The 20,605-nt window shown below is 43.1% G+C and overlaps 1 protein-coding gene across 1 annotated transcript in view; it reads left to right on the forward strand.

Moving 5' to 3' along the window:
• The window catches only part of LOC126209846 (uncharacterized), a 50,431-nt gene extending 35,799 nt beyond the window's left edge, over window positions 1-14,632 (forward strand). Inside the window, exons 4-5 of the mRNA XM_049938974.1 lie at window positions 11,742-11,914; window positions 14,276-14,632. Of these exons, the coding sequence (XP_049794931.1) occupies window positions 11,742-11,914; window positions 14,276-14,632 (530 nt within the window). The remainder of the gene's footprint in view (window positions 1-11,741; window positions 11,915-14,275) is intronic.
• Window positions 14,633-20,605: the final 5,973 nt, after the last annotated feature.

A 20,605-nucleotide genomic window follows, 5' to 3' on the forward strand; every position in this document is an offset into this window, starting at 1 on the left:
AGTCTCCTTCCTTATGCTTGAAGAATTTTCTATTCTCAAATTTTTGAGATAGAAAAATTGTTAGGACTTTTTTTGTATCGTCGGGCGTAGACGATAGAAGTATGTCGCCGTCATACAACAACAAATTACATGGTAAACACAATCCGACAGGCAAAATTCTGAGATTGTAAGTTAAACGCTGAACCTTAAATTCTTAATCTTCATCTCACTTGCTGTACATGATTTCGAGCATCATTCGACGGCGCGTCAAATGCTACTCAAATTTATTTTATTTGTTACTTTTAGACACGTTTTACTAAACATTTGACCGTTTTATTCAAAATAATTTAATCATTTCGACACATCATTTGCTTTCCATGCGTCTACTGTTCTCAAAGTGTCCTGAACTTAGTATTTGATTCGATAGAAGCCAATTTTGAAGTTAAATGTCACACCAATGCAAGTTCTTATTCGAACAATTGCTAGACGTTGAAAAGATGAACTTTTTGGCATTTCATTTACATAGAGCAGTGTCCGCTCGTTAAATATTTCAATTTTCCCCAAAATCACCAAGTTTTTCTTTATTAGCCTGATTACTTAGAAGCGATCAAATATTTTTCTGCAGAACTATACACCGTGCTGGTCAGTTTGATACTCCAGTTGCCAATTTCCACCTTTCGTTTGGCTATGAAAATTCGGCTAAGAATCCATAGAGTAATTTACATGGACCCCTGTTCTCGCTCCGCACAAACATCTGCTAAAAACCTTGCTGTGAGTCTGTCATTTTAGTACACTGCTTGTATTTAGGTACGACGCTCCTACGTCCTGTAGAATGTATGCAAATTTTGCTTCGCTGTATATAAACTGTGTACTAAGATTAGCACCGTTGTTGGTAATAATGATTCTCAATCCCAAGACCTCAGGTCGCACTTAAGATTAGTTTATCACTATAACTTCCATAAAAAAAATGAATAAATAACAGCACAATGTTGCAGAATAATAAATTAATAAATAACAGGACAGTGTACGGTAGAAAAACCAGAATGTTTGTACACAACCGAATGCTTGGATTCCACTACGACAGGAGAAGTAGGAAACACTAGGGCCAGTCAGGTACAAAGGTGAATGCAAGAATTGTAATGAAAGACTGCGCAAAAAAATTAAAGACCTAATTAAAGCGACGAGAAAACGTGGAATGTTTTACGGCCATCTGGTTCGGGTAAATGAAAACAGCATAGGGAGAATTATAGAACACTTCAGTAGTCTCCCTTGTGCAAGAGGCGCCAAGTAATCAGAAGGGGATCTGAAAGAGATGAAAACTGAAGAAGTTTAAATTCTGAACAGGGATACATTTCGAAAGAAAATTTTAGATTTCCATCTCAAAAAGGAAAGTAGTACAATGTAGTCAGAAGTTTGGAAACACTATCAATATGAGCAAATGAAAAATTACTGGCAAACCGGAAGTTAAATCAGATGTTATATACGTCTATGGAAGGCCCAAATCTATTTAAAAAAATATCACACACTGTGACGTAAATAGTCAAAGCAGAAAGTCAGTATCGTGATACTCAACACAACACTACTCAACTATTGTCCGAACTATGCATACCATCAGTGATAATTTATTAGGAAAGGTGAGAAATTTAGAAATAAGTTAATTTCGCTTCGAATGTTCTTAAATGTTCTAGCGTACAACACGATCGTCCCGTCCCAGACGGCCACCACCTCTAAATCTACGCTGGTTTAGTAAACAAGTCGATCTAAGCACTAAACAACACGATGTAAACTAAACATAAAAACGACATCTGCAACTTAAACTTACGATTAAGAAGGTCGCAGACAGCGTCTACGTAACATACGTCACACTTCAAAGAACGTACTGAGGTGTCGTGTTATTCAGTAGACCCCGCTAAATCGAGCGACTGCAAACATTCAACCACGTTTCAGCACCAAAGGCAGACGTTTTGAAGGAGCACAGTCAACTCAAACGCCGTATGTGACAATATAACGACACCAAGTTTCACCGTTGGCGATAATCTAATCTATGGTCGCAGTGCGCACTACTTCATCAGCTACTTTTGTTTCACACCATGATTCTCCGACAGTCAGTACCTTTGCTGTCAAAGACCAATGACGGGACGGGGTGGGGATAGGAGACGGGGGTGGGGAGGAGGGGGGGCAGCGCCTAAAGCTTGAATTTCGGAAATACGGAAGCGTCCGATCCCACCCGTCTGCTTTGACCCATGACGTCACAAATATGGCGGAAACAAAAAACAAACACACACACTTTCCACAAGAAGCCTAATGAGACTAACGGGACAAGCGCGGGAAATGGGGTGTTTTGGGTGGGGGGCAAACTAAATATAAACAAATTTAGACGCCTTGCGTAGCTACAACGTGTAAGTGAAGACAGCCATGCATGAATACCTACCCACCTCCCCAGGGGTCGTAACCCCTGCAACCCATAGAAGATAAAGATGCTTCAGTAGCTGATTAGTGTTTTTTGTCTTTTTTTAAAAAAATCTCACGGGATAGAACGAACAGATCAGAAAGATAAATAAAATAAGATAAAACAGAACTGGAGACAGCCACACTCAAACCAAACTCTGCGCCGTCATGACGTCACACACGACAACACCCTTATGAAACGGGTCAAAGCCGACGCGTGGGATCGGACGCTTCTGTCGACCCTGAATTTCCTTAGAGAAATAACGCGAGCCTAAGTATTTTATGCTTGATCCCTGTCAAAAACGTTGTTAATGGTGAACATTAAGTTACTCGCCAGATTCTACTGCATTGTTCAGTAATGCTAATCACACTATGCGGCGATGCATTTCAAGATATCACACGTCCATCGTCAGGCAAAACCCAAACAAACCTCTTACAAACTTATTCAAGATCTGTGAAAACGAATAAAATCAGTCGCGTCACAGCGTTAACTATGAGACGAGCTGCCTCTGTGTTACTTTGTGTCGACGACTCACCCCTTCAAGCTCAGCGCCTTCCCTCGAACTGTGCAGCTTATTGCTCTGAAACGGACACGCTACACTTCCATCCACATCTTCATCGCTCACTCGCAACAAGCAAACTGAGCCCTGCGTTGTGCAAAGATGTTAACCGCAGTGATCGAAATAGTGTTATCAAACGGCGCGTTATATCGATACTGAAGCTACGTACTTTTCTGCACACTACGCACGCCATCTGTCGGGCGATTAACATTAAAAGTCGCACAGTGTTTTTTTCTATCCAAAATGACTAAATACAGATAGTTAATGGTTTGGCGAACGATCTTTTGCGCTATAGCAAGGACTCTTCGTAGCAACTAGCTTCCTGTTGAATAAATCACAATTTGGATTTCAGAAGAGGCTATACTGAGAATGCCATTTACATGTTCACTCAGCAGATTTTACAAGCGTAAGATAACAAAACAGCACCAGTCGGTAATTCCTGCGACCTGTCTAGGGCATTTAACTGTGAGAATCACATTATTCTCCTAGATTAATTGAATTTTCGAATGAAACAAAGTATTTACTGTTACCAGTCACTGTTTATTTATATCCACGACGCGTTTCGAATGTTTAAACCTTCATAATCGGGTGGATTTACATGTGTATGATATATGTGATGTGTTGTGTCATACTAAAACATATAAATCCACTGGATGATGGACATTTAAACCTTCGAAACGCGTCGTGGAGATATGTAAACAGTGACTGGTAACAGTAAACTTGTTGAAACTTCCTGGCAGATTAAAACTGTGTGCCGGACCGAGACTCGAACTCGGGACCTTTACCTTTCGCAGGCAAGTGCACAACCATCTGAGCTACCCAAGCACGACTCACAACCCTCCCTCACAGCTTCAATTCTGCCAGTCTCCTACTTCTGTGAAGTTTGGAAGGTAGGAGACGAGGTACTGGCAGAATTGAAGCTGTGAGGGCGGGTTGTGAGTCGTGCTTGGGTAGCTCAGATGGTAGTGCAGTTGCCCGTGAAAGGTGAAGGTCCCGAGTTCGAGTCTCGGGCCAGCACATAGTTTTAATCTGCCAGGCAGTTTCATATCAGCGCACACTCCGCTGCAAAGTTCAATTCGGAATCAGTAACAATCACGGTAAAGCCTAATCTAAAGTGTTTGCATTTGAAATTGAAGTTTGATGGGATTAATGGTATAACGAACCAATGAATGACGTCATGTCTAACAAAAAGAATGTATAAAGTTGTACTTAGTAATTCAATCAATGTAGTCTCAGGACGTTATTCTGACTGGAGAGAAATGGCGTATAAGGTTCCTCAAGGCTCAATCTTAGGTCCACTATTGTTCCTCACCTATGTAAAACGATCTTCCGTCTAATATACAACAATCAGAATTAGTTCATTTTGCAGATGACACTAGTATTGTAATCCGTTCAAGCATACATGTAGAAATGCAAGAGATGGTAATCAAAGTTCTCAAAAGTATCACTGACTGGTTTTCTGTGAATAGTCTGATCCTCAATTCTAAAAAGCCACAACACATTCAGTTCTGAGCATCTAGTGGTATAAGGACAATTACAAGAGTAATACGTGGCCAGAAAATAATAAATTGGCTGGAAACTTCAAAATTATTAGGTGTCCATACCGATGAGAATTTAAATGGGAAAAGCATATTTTGGAAGTCCTAAAACAACCTAGTTCAGCCACATTTGCGTTTAAAATCATTACGAATCTGAGTCTGAGAGAGAGAGAGAGAGAGAGAGAGAGAGAGAGAGAGAGAGAGAGAGAAATCTGTTTTGCATTTTTCATTCAATAGTGTCATACAGAATAATGTTCTGGGGTAACTCATCTTTAAGAAAGCAAGTCTTCATTGCTGGAAGACGTGCTGTAAGAATAATGAATGATGCTCACACGCTGGCCGGGGCGGCCGAGCGGTTCTAGGCGCTACAGTCTGGAACCGCGCGATCGTTACGGTCGCAGGTTCGAATCCTGCCTCGGGCATGGATGTGTGTGATGCCCTTAGGTTATTTAGGTTTAAGTAGTTCTAAGTTCTAGGGGACTCATGACTTCAGAAGTTAAGTCCCATAGTGCTCAGAGCCATTTGAAACATTTGATGCTCATCCACAATCATCTTGTAGACAGCTGTTTAAGGACTTGGGCATTATTACCACTGCTTCCCTGTATATTTATTACCCCCATTAACTTTGTTGTAAATAATCCACTGCAGATGAAAAGGAACAATGATATACATAATTACAATACCAGAAGGAAAAATGGCATTTTGAGCCCACATTAAGTATGTCTTTAGCACGATATAGCGTGCAATATAATCAACAGAACATGAAACGAAATAAATTAATAGAGTTATGTCTCCAGTGCCATCTACATGATACGGATGAACTTCATTGGGAACGTGGGTCTGCTGTGCAAGTGTGGAGCTTGACAAGTTGGCCCTCATTCAGCACACGACCCCAACTGCAGTGACTCCGACATCCATTCTCATCCCGAATATGACGTTTTATCCACGTACTAAAATGCTTGCAGTGTCATGGATTAAGGGTTTGACCATACTGTGTCTTTACTGGGATGATGAGAAGCTTTTTATCGAGTTTTGGATCTTCCTATTCCAACGATTCACTCACCTCTGACGCCACCCGCAAATACTTTGCTCCCCACAAATACTTAGCTAATTATCTGGCTGGTGTGTTTTTGGACCCCACAGGGGGAGTGTACTGGGTACGAGAAATTAAACTTTTTTACGGACAGGAAAAAGTGACAGAACCATGTGGACCCTTTATTTTTGAAGACGTATCAGGCCCCAATGGCGGGTTAGAAAGATCCACAGACGTCTTGTAGCTTATATCCGAGCGTGTAGCGCCTAATATTGGTTCCGCTGGATGGGCCGCCTTTACGTTGTATATATGCTTTAATTTTGGTTTTGCTGTTCAGGTACTCTCTTAACCGCTAGAAGGACACAATTGTACGAATAAAGATGTCTTGTTTAACCTCCCTTCCTGTTCCACAATAATAATAATAATAATTAGGAGGGGGCGGTTCAGGGACGGAAAGGGGGCGAACCATCGTGGCGAGGCCTCGGGTTTCGATTCATGGAAGGCAACCGCTCATGAAAAGCTGTAAATTCGGGTTCTAGTGTCGACCCAGCAGAAATTTCCAGTTTTCCCCGTTGATTTACTTCATTGCCCACCAGCAGGCGCTGTCTGTCTTTCCTGCGATTCACGAGGTTTTATCTGTAAAGGAAGAGTAAAATAAAAAAAGTACTGGTTAGTGTTGCTGCTCCCAGCCAGGTCATGGGTGCTTCTATTGACCTCAGCATCACATCATCATCATCAGCAGCAGCAGCAGCAGCAGCAGCAGCACGCAAGTCGCCGAGGTTGCATCAAATAGACTTGCATTAGGTGCCTGTAAAACTCCAGTGCCAACGATCATTTCATTTCATTATTCATTGGAACTCACTTTTAAACACTTACTGCGCTCAGAAAAATCAACAATAATTATATATATATGTCGTCAACTAGATGGTAGTTTACATAGAATATGTACGAAGAAATACTTACGTTTAGTTGTTCATAATGTACAACATACTGCATCTGTGTTTGGTCACTATTTTCTTGCTGTCTTATATTATGAATAATTACGCATTTTTCGTATATATTTGGCAATTGGTACTATACTGACTGCTTTATAGTTGATCCGGAGATGCCGTATGTTTACACTTGTTTATCTGTATCATAGATATTGTGCTTTCAGTTGTTGTTTGTTTAATCTTTGTTGTATCGCTTCAAAATTCTAAATAAAATTTTCTGAATAGTGTTTGCTAGTGAAGAAAAGTTATAAAACTAACTTTCAAAATATCCAGTAACTTAAGTACCAATGACTACCCAGCAATTGCCTCAGTTCCAGAATACTCATATCCTGGAATATATAAAATTAGTTGTGAAAACTGCGAAAAATATTACATAGGACAAACGGGACAACTTCTACATCTGATACAACACACAAAAGATTCCGACACTACCCCATGCACTTTTTTCTTCATCTAAACATCCGCAATCATTAAATAGAAGACATCTAAATAGCATTCTAAACTCTACACAAAATTCCACAAGGCATCAGCGTGAATATTTTAGAAGAAATGGAAATTTACCACACATAAGAAAACAACCCGAAAGTTATTCTTAACGAACAAAGAGACCTAACACATAAACGCTATTTAGAAAGCTTTGTTAACATTTTGAAGCAATTAATCAAATTAAAACATACACCAAAGATTACAGAAACAACACCTCAAACTGTAGCATCTACGATATGGTAAACAAATGTAAACATACAGCATCTTTGTATCAAGCTATAAAGCTCTCGACACAGAATCAACTGTCAAATCTTACGAAAATGTAATTCTTCACAATACAAGGCAGCAAGAAAATTACAACCATATACAAATCCAGTATATATTTTACTTTACTACAGCTTAACTCAAGTAAATCTGGATCGAGTTAATAAACTGTCAAAATGGAACCAACTGTCAACTCTTATGAAAAATACATAATTATTCATGATATAAAATGACAGGAAAATAGCGACCAAACACAGCTGCAGATTGTACATACATTATGAACAACTTAATGAAGGTATATCGTCGCACATATTTAGTGTAAACTACATCTAATTGACGACATCTATACTATGTGTAATGATCACGGGCTGTACTAAAATACTGCAATAACACCCAAACATGCCTACAGTACGAAAGAATAATAAATTCTAAGAACCTAAAAGGAATTAACTGTTCATTAAAATCTTCTTTCGCCTGCCAGTTCCCCAGATTCTTTTGCAAAAAATGGTTCAAATGGCTCTGAGCACTATGGGACTTAACATCTATGGTCATCAGTCCCCTAGAACTACTTAAACCTAACTAATCTAAGGACATCACACAACACCCAGCCATCACGAGGCAGAGAACGACTCTTTTGCATTTTCTTTGGAGTGTGTCCTCACTCTCTGTGCATTTACTGCAAAATTGGCATAAAGTCTGCCAAGGGGATCATTCCCCTTCATCAGACTCCTATAACAATAACAATAACACATTCACGTAACAGTACGTAATTGATACAAATCCAGAGGGGTCCAGAAAAATGCACACACACTTTGGTAGTCAATATTAATGGAACACAATGACATACCGTAACAGTTCTTGCATGGGGCGAAGGTTATTTTGCGTGTTCAGAGTGACACCCATTAGCAGCCAAACAACGTCGATGTCACTGAACTGTTGACCGAACTATGGCTGTCAGTGCGATAGTCGCACAGTAAGCCTCGATGGTTTCCGTAGCACGTTCAGTGTAGCTGGATTCTGTTGAAAAACTTCATTTTCAAGGTCCCCCACATATGGAAGTCAAGAGGTGGAAACCGTTGTTGGCACTTAACAGCTCATCTTCGACCTAACCACCGTCCAGCTACATTTTCATCCAAGCAAGCTCTGACATCTCTGTGGCAGTGAGGTGGAGCGACATCTTGTTGTAAAACCTATGTTTACAGCATATGACGATAAACCTCATCAACTACAGTACTTTCAAAGAAGAATGGTTCAATCAATCTGTACAATGACACACCACACCATTCAGTTTGAATTGTGCCTCGTTAGACACCAAGATAACCATCCCTGCAAAGTGTTCATACTCACAAAGCATGCCTTCAAACCACTCGCAGTTCTCTATCCTTCGATCTGGGTCGTCCTCGCTCATAGCTGGCAGCGATTTTGGAATGAACACCCTCCACTTTGCAGCCTTCGGAATTCGTCGCATGCATGATCTCCTTATCCAACTTTGACATGCACCCTACATCGCAGATTTTTGAGGTGACGTAGTAATACAGGATGTCCCATTCAGACCACCTTGATTTCAAAGGCTCACGAAAAGAAATCACAGTAGACACGACAATGAAAAATGCAAGACATTGTAGAGCACCTGAAAGAATTGATTTATTTATCATTAATACACCTCTACATGTGAACAATTTGTAGCATGAAGAATATCGAGTCTATATTCAATTTCTTGACAAGTTCTTTGTAACATTTCCTCTGTTATTGCTGCAATCGCATTAGTGATACAATGTCGCAGCACAGGAATATCGTCCACTTTGGTAGCATACAAGAAGTCCTTCATGAATCCCCACATGAAGAAATCAAGCAGCGTAATGTCGGGTGAACCTGGTGGCCAGACAATGGGTCCTCCGCGTCCGATCCAATGACTGGGAAATTTCCTATCCAGGAACGTGCGAACAGACATTGACAAATGCAGCGGAGCTCCATCTTATTGAAAAATGAAGTTGGGTTGCAAGTCTTGTATCTGAGGGTATACAAACTGCTCCAACATGTCCAGATACACTGACACATTCACCGTTTGTTCCACAAAGAAGAATGGTCCAACAGGAAAATAATCTGCCGTTTTGGGCACTATATTCAATATATTTCGGCATCAGGACTACGAGTTGCAGTGTTATAAATGATTTTCAAATTCCTGCAAAATTTCCACTGTAAGTGTACTATCACAATGTTAATTTAATAAATTGCTCATACATCTGTGTTACAATTTGCACGAGCAGAATGGAGTGAGAGATAGTAAAATTCTTAGCTATTGCTAGGGAAGAAGTTTCATCATAGCCGCAGTGGCTATTGATGCAGAAACCGATAGAATGAAATAAATGGTTAACAATAATATCCTGTTACTGTTTTATCAACAGCGTTTTCGCTATCCCTATGAACATTTTGAAGTCACAAAAAATGGTTCAAATGGCTCTGAGCATTATGGGACCCAACTGCTGAGGTCATTAGTCCCCTAGAACTTAGAACTAGTTAAACCTAACTAACCTAAGGACATCACAAACATCCATGCCCGACGCAGGATTCGAACCTGCGACCGTAGCGGTCTTGCGGTTCCAGACTGCAGCGCCTTTAACCGCACGGCCACTTCGGCCGGCTTGAAGTCACAGGTTCATCGAAGGGAATGGAGTAGAGTTGGGGGAAAACGATAGTGGTACCGGAGTACCCCCCAACACACACATCGCAATGTGACTTGAGGAGCATAGAATATACCGGATGATCAAGAAGTCAGTATAAATATGAAAAATTAATAAACCACGGAATAATGTAGATAGGAGGTAAAAATTGACACAGATGCTTGGAATGACATGGGGCTTTATTAGGACAAAAAAAGTTCACAAATTGTCCGACAGATGGCGCTGGACAGCAAAACGTCAGTGACTGCGCGTAACAATCGTGTATAAAATGAGCTGTAATGAGAGAGAGTCAGATGTGCCAGCAGTCGCAGCATGTTGACGTTACCTGAAAAAGCGCTTTTAGTGAAGCTGTATTATCAGAATGGGGAATGTGCTAGTTCAGCGTTACGAACCTATCGCCATAGGAAGGGGATTCGAACGGGTAAAGGTCAGTTGACAAATGCAGCTGTGGCGAGAATGATTTCGAAGTTCGAAGCCACGGGTTGTTTAGACCCTGTAGTGGCCGACCGAGCACAAGGCGTAATGCTGCTGAGACAGTTCAGGAAGAAATGGAGACCCTAGCGGGTTCGTCTATGCACGGGGAAGTCAGCGCTCGTGCAGTCTCACGTCGCACCGGCATTCCATACACTACTGTTTGGTTGGCACTTAGGCGTACCCTCCGATGCTATCCGCACAAAATCCATCGGCATCATGAACTGTTACCTGGCGATTTAGTGAAGCGGAGGGCATTTGCGGTGTGGGCGTTTCAAAAGGTGGCGGAAGATGACGATTGGTTGAGTAACGTATTGTGGACCGACGAAGCTCATTTCACGCTCCGAGGGTCTGTCAACGTCCACAACTGCAGAATTTGGGCTACCGAAAATCCTAGAACTGTCGTGGAAACTCCATTGCACGACGAGAAAATCACGGTATGGGTTGGATTTACCACATCTACCGCTATCGGGCCTTTTTTCTTCGAGGAAATGCGTGATTCTGGTTTTGTAACTACTACCGTGACGGGTGAGAGGTACGCCGATATGTTACAGAATCGCTTCATCCCCAGACTGGCTGATAAACACCTGCTGGTACGTACGATGTTTATGCAGAATGGCGCTCCACCCCATATTGATAAACGCTTGAAAGATCTCTTGCGCACGTCGTTTGGTGATGATCGTGTGCTTAGCCGCCACTTTCGTCATGCTTGGCCTCCCAGGTCCCGAGACCTCAGTCCGTGCGATTATTGGCTTTGGGGTTACCTGAAGTCGCAAGTGTATCGTGATCGACCGACATCTCTAGGGATGCTGAAAGACAACATCCGACGCCAATGCCTCACCATAACTCCGGACATGCTTTACAGTACTGTTCACATTATTCCTCGACTACAGCTATTGTTGACGAAGTCTGGTGGACATATTGAGCATTTCCTGTAAAGAACATCTTCTTTGCTTTCTCTTTCTTTGTTATTCTAATTATTGCTATTCTGATCAGATGAAGCGCCATCTGTCGGACATTTTTTGATCTTTTGTATTTTTTTGGTTCTAATAAAACCCCATATCATTCGAAGCATGTGTGTCAATTTGTACCTCTCTATCTACATTATTCCGTGATTTATTCCGTTTTCAAATTTATACTGACTTTTATCACCCGGTAGATGAAAACGTAGAAGAGGCTTGCGCAGGACAGACTAGCATTACACGAGCCTTCGGACTGAAGATCACAACAATAACAGCAACGACAGTGTGTGTTGACCCAAGTCGTCGCGTGGTGTGTTTGTGTTGCAGGCCGCGGAGGCGAGGGTGCGCTCTCGGAGGTGGAGCCTCGAGCAGCGGCCGTGGGGTGGCGCGGCTGGGGGCCGTCCGCCCCCGGGCCCACGCAGTGCAGCAAGCTGCGCGTCTACCGCCCCCACCCACCGCCCCCAGCGCCGGCGCCAGGAACCCCACCAACCCTCCAACATGTAACGTATCTAAATTTAGTATTATTCTTCGCACAATCATGCTACGCACTCCATCATATATGAAAGTTCTTCACCGATTGCTTTCATATACAACCTAGAGAAGTTCTTGACCAATTCGCTTCACATTACTCTAATAAACTTTTGACAGATGTAAGCTTTATGTTTTAATATATTAATTTGGATACGTTGTTGGCAAAAGTCTAGAAAATTTCTTGACCAGTTTACTTCACATTTTCCATGATACTCTAAGAAACACTCAGACAGACTTAGGCTACAGGTACTTTAAACAACAATGTATAGGTTTTCGGTTAAAAGCGACTGTGAGAAAGAAAATGCTGTGCTGTGCTCTCCTGTGAAACTGTCCTGTTTTGTTTCCTTTCCCACAGTCTAATTCAAATACGATACCAGAGTATTTAAACCATACAGAAATTGTTTCTCTTGAGTATAGTCTTTCTCATTACACATAATTTGAAACAAAAATTGTGTATGTAACAATGTGTTGCTTCATTTTCTTTCTCAAAGTCGGTTTTGGAAGAAAAGTTGCATTTAAGACTTATTGGCTTATGATTACAATACTATTACATAATCTGAATTTTCAGTAACAATAAACAATGCTGAAGACCAGAGAGGAGGTGGAGGAGGGATGGAGGAATTGGATATTGAGAGAGGGAAGGACGTAATGGACAGAGAAAGGGGAAGGAGTAGATGGAGAGAGAGAGGGGGGATGAAGGTGATGGTCAGACAGAAGGGGAAGAGGTGACAGTTAGAGGGGGGGGGGGGAGTGATCGACAGAGATTGGGGGAAGGACACGTGGAAGGCAGGAGAGGATGGGCAGAGAGAGCGGAAGGAGGAGACTGGGATGTATATCTAATTCCTATACACATTTAGCACATGTGAAGCACTGCCAAATTCGGTAGTATAAATGTATTTATGTGTGTATGTATGTTCAACAACTCCTCAACCAGAATTTGATAAACACACTGTTGTGTACATAGTTCCGCATAGTCAGTGCGTACACAACTTTCCCACTAGAGCGCGCCCCGCTAAGCACAACAGCGCAAGCGCAGCACTCGTCCGTCTCCGCATTACGAGATGGCGCTGCCATAGAGACGGACCAAATTCTGCTTCCGCCGATCCGCGTATTAATATGTAACGCAGCCAATGAGATTGCTGCTAACGTAGAACCTTTTCTCCTCGCAGATCACAGTTGCACAGTGATACCTGAACGCGCGAGGTATTATAACGAGTGTACAGACCTCTGATTAGTCAGTCTGCATTTGTCTGCACCAGTCTGTACCAGTCTATAGTCAAATTTCAGTCTGCGCCTAGTAAGATTACCATATTCCTGTACATAGCCATGAAGATAAATGTACAGACACTTTTGTCAAGTATCTGAGATATATGTGAGAATAAGATTAACGTACCAATACCAAAGGAACTTCAGATTGTCAATTGTAAATAGCATCCAGAACCAAGTTAAGTAATTTTTATGCTTGTTATTATTTTAATAAATGTGTGTGAAAATTAATCAAGTTCTGTTTAAAGTTGGTTACCGTCAATCTGCTACTCTAAGCGTGTTCAAGTGGCATTTCTATCGTCTGACCTAACGGCAGAAGATAAACACGCCACGATAAGACCACGAGACATATTGCTGACACTCGCCTACTTCGTTAGAGCGACAAGTCAAATAATCTGATGGTGTGTGTGTACTGAAGGTCTTACAGTACGCACACCACACACACTACTTATTGTTTGGAAAGAAATGCTTTGGAGATAAGTCCACCTACTTCTCATAGAGGTAGTCTGGGGGCAGAAAAGGTTTGGTAACTCCTGACATCTAGGCTGCCTTCTAGGACCGATATATTGTGCATGTAGTCGGAGTGTGTTACAGAGGTGCATGTGAGGGTGAACAGAGAGGGGATGGATAGTGAGAGGGAGGAGAAGAAGATTGACAGATAAATGGGAGGGGAGATGGGTGGAGAGACAGGGAGGAGGAGATGGACAGAGAGAAGGGGGATGAGGAGGAGACAGACAGAAAGAGGTGGGAAGAGGATGTGAACAGAAAGGGTTAGGAGGAGATGTGTGTAACATGTGTGCTATACGCTATGTGGGCAATGCTGTGGGTAAATCTCATCCTAAGTATTCGGACACTCGTATGTAATGCGAAATTGGCCACCTTATTTCATCAGAGCCAGACCTGCCAACGTTAAGTTGTGTACCAGCAGTGAAGTATAGAAGAAGTGGTGTTACAGTGTGTGTGTGTGTGTGTGTGTGGTCCCATTATTATAATCAGGTAAATGCTAAACATGAAGAGATATCAAGACATTACTTTGAGACACAGTGCCCATGTGTGTCCACCAGGCGCCGCAGCCGCTGTCGGCGATCCAGCTGGCACTGTGCTGGGACCTGCGGCCGGACTCGCCGGCTCTCGAACCCAGGCCCCCCACGCACATCGACGGCTCCAACGGCAGCGCCGCGCCCGCCGTGTTCGCGCTGGTGCCGCCCGTGAGGCCCGCCTGGGAGGACACGGAGAAGACGGCAGGTAACGGCAGGAGCGCCGCGCAGGACCGCCCGGCCTCTGGGAGGCCCCTCCACGTGGACAGCACGTGGCGCGACGCCAGAGTCCTGGGCTGTCGGGAGCCGGGGTGCCCACTGGCAGAGCACCTGCACGGCAGCCGCCAGTGGCTGTGGGAGAGGGGCAGACCTTTTGACCTCTAGGGCACACCTACCTACACATCACACTGCTTCCACTAGTTTGCAGGTTCACCTTCACTTGGAGTAGAGCTCTGTTCAAGGGTACATCAAGCATTAACTCAGTAGTCTCTCAGAGCATTTGTCCACCCCTAGTGAGGAATAAATGTGACCAGTTGACCCATTCAATAGGCTGCACCTAAGCTGATTTGCCCCTGATACAATATGGTGCAGTAAGGGTTCGTCACTACAACACAGCTGTGGTTAAGACATACAAGTAGATCTCCAATAGGCCTCTAGGGCACAGTTCTCTACACATCGCACCCAGTAGTTTGCAAGTCCCCCTACAGCTGGTGTACAACTTTGTATAGGTATACGTCAATCATTAGTTGAAATTTTCTCACAGAAGATATGCTTATATTTACTATTAAAAACAGTCTTGATCAAGATTTATTTATCAAGGTGACCGGTTTCGACCACTGCTGTGGTCATCTTCAGACAATTGAATAGGTACCTCTTTCTGTTGGAGAAAACAGTCTTGATCACGATCTATTTATCAAGGTGACCGGTTTCGACCACTGCTGTGGTCTAGACCATTGAGTAGGTACCTCTTTCTGTTGGAGAAAACAGTCTTGATCACAATTTATTTATCAAGGTGACCTGTTTCGACCACTGCTGTGGTCATCTTCAGACCATTGAGTAGGTACCTCTTTCTGTTGGAGAATCACAGAAAGAGGTTCCTACTCAATCGTCTGAAGATGACCACAGCAGTGGTCGAAACCCGTCACCTTGATAAATAAATCGTGATCAAGACTAATAGTAAATATTTGTAACACATTGATCACTGCCACTCCCATAATGTACTCAAAAGATATGCTTTGCTTTAGTGAGCAATAAAAATTACCAATCGAGCCATTCAATAGGCAGCGCCTATGCTAATTTACCCCTGAAATAATATTGTGTAGTATGGGTCATCTCTACACGACAGAAGTGGTTGCGGAAGAGATGTGGACCACCTCTAGGCCTCTATGGCGCAGTTCTCTACAGGCTGTAAGGAAGTTCCACTTTCAGTTGGTGTACAGTTTTGTACAGAGAGATATCAATCATTAGTTGCACTTTTCTCTCGGAAAATTTTCACAGCTTCAGTGAGGAATGAATGTGTCCAGCTGATGTGCAATACACTACTCAATAGCTACTGGATATGCTGATTACCCCTGAGACAATGTTCCAAAATATCTTCCACCTCCAGAGCAGAAAACAATGGCTCTGAGCACTGTGGGACTTAACATCTGAGGTCATCAGTCCCCTAGAACTTAGAACTACTTAAACCTAACTAACCTAAGGACATCACACACACCCATGCCCGAGGCAGGATTCGAACCTGCGACCGTAGCGGTCGCGCGGTACCAGACTGTAGCGCCTAGAACCGCTCCAGAGCAGAGATGATTGTTTATGGCAGGCCGGCGGTGGGGGGGGGGGGGGGGGGAAGTCGACCTGCTCTAGAGCACAGATTTTTACACATCGCTTCCACAGCTATGCAGGTCCCACTTTGGGTTGCTATACACCTTTTTATCTACATCTACAACATACTGCGCAAATCACCTAACGGCATGTGGCGGAGAATACTTCTGGCACCTCTCCTGTTCCACTTGCGAATGGCGCGTGGGAAGAATGATTGTCGATAAGCCTCTGTATTGGCTCTTATTTCTCGAATCTACTCGTCGTGGTCATTAAGCGAGAGGTATGTGGGAGAAAGTAAGATATTGTCCTGCTCTTCCCGGAGATGCTCATTCGAACTTTCAATGGTACACCTCTCCGTGGTGCATAACGCCTCTCTTTTAACGTCTGCCGCTGGAGTTTGTTGAGATATCTGTTACGCTCTCGCGGCAACTGAACGATCCTGCTCTTCGTTGGACATTCTGTATCTCTTCTATCAGTCATACCTGGTGGGTATCCCAGATCGATGAATAATACTCAAGAACCGGTCGAACAAGTGCCTTATAAGCCACTTCCCCCGTGGATGAGATACATTTCCATCAGATTCTTCCTATGAATCTGAGCGTGGCATCGGTTTTTTCCACTATTTGTTTTTTGTGGTCATTCCACATAAGGTCGCTCTGGATCGTTACTCCTAGATATTTTACGGTAGATACTGTTTCCAGCGGTTTGTCACCAATAGTGTAGCTGAACAGTAGGGGATTTATTTTCCTATGTATGCGCAACATGTTATATTTATTTACGTCCAGGGCTAACTGCCAGGGTCTCTATCGTTCATCACTCCTGGTTATTCTGCAAATCGATACTGCCTTCTGGCGTTCCTGCTTTCTTACAGACCACCGCATCATCTGCGAGGAGTCTTAAAGAGCTTCCGATGTTATGTAACACGTCAATTACATACACTGTAAACAGTGTAAGTAGTCTGTTTATGTTTTCTTATTGGCAACGTTACGTAGCGCTCTGTGTGGTGTCACCGCCAGACACCACACTTGCTAGGTGGTAGCTTAAATCGGCCGCGGTCCATTAGTACATGTCGGACCCGCGTGTCGCCACTGTCAGGATCGCAGACCGAGCGCCACCACAAGGCAGGTCTCGAGAGACGGACTAGCACTCGCCCCAGTTGTACGGACGACATTGCTAGCGACTACACGTACGAAGCCTTTCTCTCATTTGCCGAGAGGCAGTTAGAATAGCCTTCAGCTAAGTTAATGGCTACGGCCTAGCAAGGCGCCATTTGTAACATTGCATGTATCTCAAGATAGTCTCACTTGTATCATCAAGAATGATGTATACCAAAGGACGATATAAAAGTTAAGTGTTCTAGTAGCTACGTTCTTTTCTTTATCACATTCATCACGTATCCTGTTCCAGACTTCGCGCCAGTCGGCGTGTGTGTACGTGTGCCCTTTCGGCTACCCGTCACTGTGGACTGGCTGCCTTGTCAGTCCAATACACTCTGTATGAAAATCACTGGTTGTGCTGTGTTTGTCTCTGATTTTGTTCCACTGTGTCTAACTTTTGAAGCTTTTGCTGTGTTTGTCCCATTTGTTGTATTAATTGTAATAACAGTGCACTGGTGTCTGAAACTGTTGTGGCGTAACAAGCTAGCTACGCCACACTGAGAAGTAGCCGAAAGGGCACGCGTCAACTCACGCCGTCTTGCGTTAAGTCTGAAACAGGATACGTGATGACAGCTATAAAGAAAAGAACGGAGCTTCTCGTATACTTAACTTTAATTTCTTGTTGTACATTGCTCTTGATAATACAAGTGAGACTCTCTCCAGATATGGTTAATTGCGCCTTGCTAGGTCGTAGCCATGGACTTAGCTGAAGGCTATTCTATCTGTCTCTCGGCAAATGAGAGAAAGGCTTCGTACGTGTAGTCGCTAGCAATGTCGTCCGTACAACTGGGGCGAGTGCTAGTCCGTCTCTCGAGACCTGCCGTGTGGTGGCGCTCGATCTGCGATTCTGACAGTGGCGACACGCGGGTCCGACATGTACTAATGGACCGCGGCCGATTTAAGCTACCACCTAGCAAGTGTGGTGTCTGGCGGTGACACCACAGAAACATGTTCCTCAGTGCTATTCGGCAGTGCATTTGAACCGGCAATATTCGCATTTTGAAAAGCAGAAAATGTGTCTTGATTTATTTGAGAAAATGGTGAGGACGCAAAACCTGAATCTACAGTATTTGCAAGATTGTGTCCTGTCATTTCGGAATCCTGAGGCGAGCTGTTGCCGACCGATCGATCGATAATGCTTCCCTGTTCACTAATTGTTTCACTGCCTACATCATTATTTGCAGCTCGCTCCATTTCCCTATGCACAATTACCAAATTACTACTTTGAACATTAGTTAATTCATTACATGGTGGCGCTAACACACTGCTTTCGTCTTCACTGTCATTTCTCAGTTTACTTTGGAGCCTAGTATTACGTTTTTCACACGCCATTATTGTTACAATATTTCATACGACAACACATAATAACACAATTTGAAGAGCAAAAATAAGAGAACACATTAACATAGCACTGAAAATAATATCTAGTTAATTGCAAGCGCAGCTGCGAAATACTTGGTGCAAATTTACATGCGTGCCACACCTGTTTTAATGTACAACAATGAAAGACTGCAACTACAAAGGAGATTCTCTCTACAATTACACGCTAGCAATAAACAAAATCTACACTAATTACCACAAACTACAAGAAAAAATTAGAAGATTCCAGTGAGGTATCCTCGGCTAAGGATCGACATATGAAACGTCCCCTTAGAAAAATTATATACATGACGGTGCTTAAACTGAAACACAATATTTTTTAGCGCAACGCAATCTGACTTTCAATAATCCCTACAAAAGAATGGCCCTGACTAACATTAACCTATACCTTTCACAAATCACTTACCTCATAAAAATCTTCGTTACTCGAACTACTGCAATACAGCGAGCGCCACTACTGCCAGCTAAATAAAAGATTCAGACTACGGAAGGCAGTAACTACTGATAGGCATAGTTAGCAAATGAAAGATTTTAATAGAGAACAAACAATGTATTTACCTTAATAGTCATAATATATATAGCAGTTCATGACATCCAGTCTTAAAAATTTCAAAACTCCGCCATCTCTCTCCCCACATCCACCACTGCTGGCGGCTCACCTCCAACTGCGCAACGCTACGCGCTGTTCACATCAGCTGCCGCTGCCCAACACTACAATGGCAGACAACAATGCAAAATAGCCACAGACTGAACACAGCACAGCCAGTGATGTTCATACAGAGCGCTACGTAACGTTGCCAATAAGAAAACATAAACAGCCTACTTACAACAGTAACAGTCCTATCACAATTCGTTGGGCTACTCTGCAAATGACATCTACATCCGTCGATTTTATGCTGTTGACAGCGACGTCGAAGTTGCACAGGTTTAATAAACAGGCTTATAAGGCACTTTTTAAAAATCTTGATTTTTTTTTGGTGGGCCTGTCCCCTAGTCTCGTTCCATTCCATTTAATAATGAGCTGTGTGGAATTTGGAGACAGCAGGATAAGGGGAAAAGATGCTTCTGGGCCTTAAAACAGTAACCTCCAGAAAAAAAGAAGCCAACAACATCGCTAAATAACGGTTCTGCATCACAAATATATTCATTCATTCCCTAATGAGGACACGTTCTTTACTTCAATGGAATGCGTTTTCGTGTTACAGATCGCACTGGATGGGTGATGAGATAGCGCAGTGAACCCAAGGCAGGTAGAAACATGGTAGAGTGAGACATGCCATACCTTCATATGACCCAGTGTGCTCCACCCCCTTTTTCACTTTCGAAGAAAGATAGAAGATAGCAGTCGTGGGAAGTACGAGGCCTGTTCAGAAAGTAAGCTCCGATTGATTGCCAAATTGAAACCACAGTGAACATCAGAAATGTTTTACTTGTAACAATTAGCTACACCTTTCAGCTACTTCTCTACGTAGTCGCCGTTCTGACTTAGACTTTTGTCATAGCGTTGTACCAACTTTTCAATAGCCTCCTCATAGAAGGCAGCCGCCAGTGCTTTCCGCCAATTCTCCACGCTGGCCTACACCTCGTTGTCTGTGTCAAAATGTTGTCTTCAAAGACAGCGGTTCATGTGACCAGAGATGAAACTCAGGGGGAGACAATTGCGGACTGTATTGTGGGTAATCTCACATTTCCATTTGAAAACGATGCAGGAGCATCTTCATTGCCCCTGCAGAATGCGGCTGAGAATTGTCTTGAAGAAGAAACAGCACGACAGTTATGTAATGTTAGCTGCATAGCTTCAGGCGAAATTTCTCACCAGGCCCTCGTACTTGGCGGCAGACACTATTTTCTAGACATCTTTACGCACTCACTGCGAGCTCAGAAATGAGAAGAGCGACGTGATGCTAACTTGGGTTATACTAGAGACGCTACCCAACACATCTGTGCAAAGCTTTATCGGATTTTCATAGTCGTTTCCATTTCGCGACCGATCGGAGCTTAC

Source organism: Schistocerca nitens, chromosome 10, assembly GCF_023898315.1.
Source record: "Schistocerca nitens isolate TAMUIC-IGC-003100 chromosome 10, iqSchNite1.1, whole genome shotgun sequence".
NCBI classification, from domain to species: domain Eukaryota; kingdom Metazoa; phylum Arthropoda; class Insecta; order Orthoptera; family Acrididae; genus Schistocerca; species Schistocerca nitens.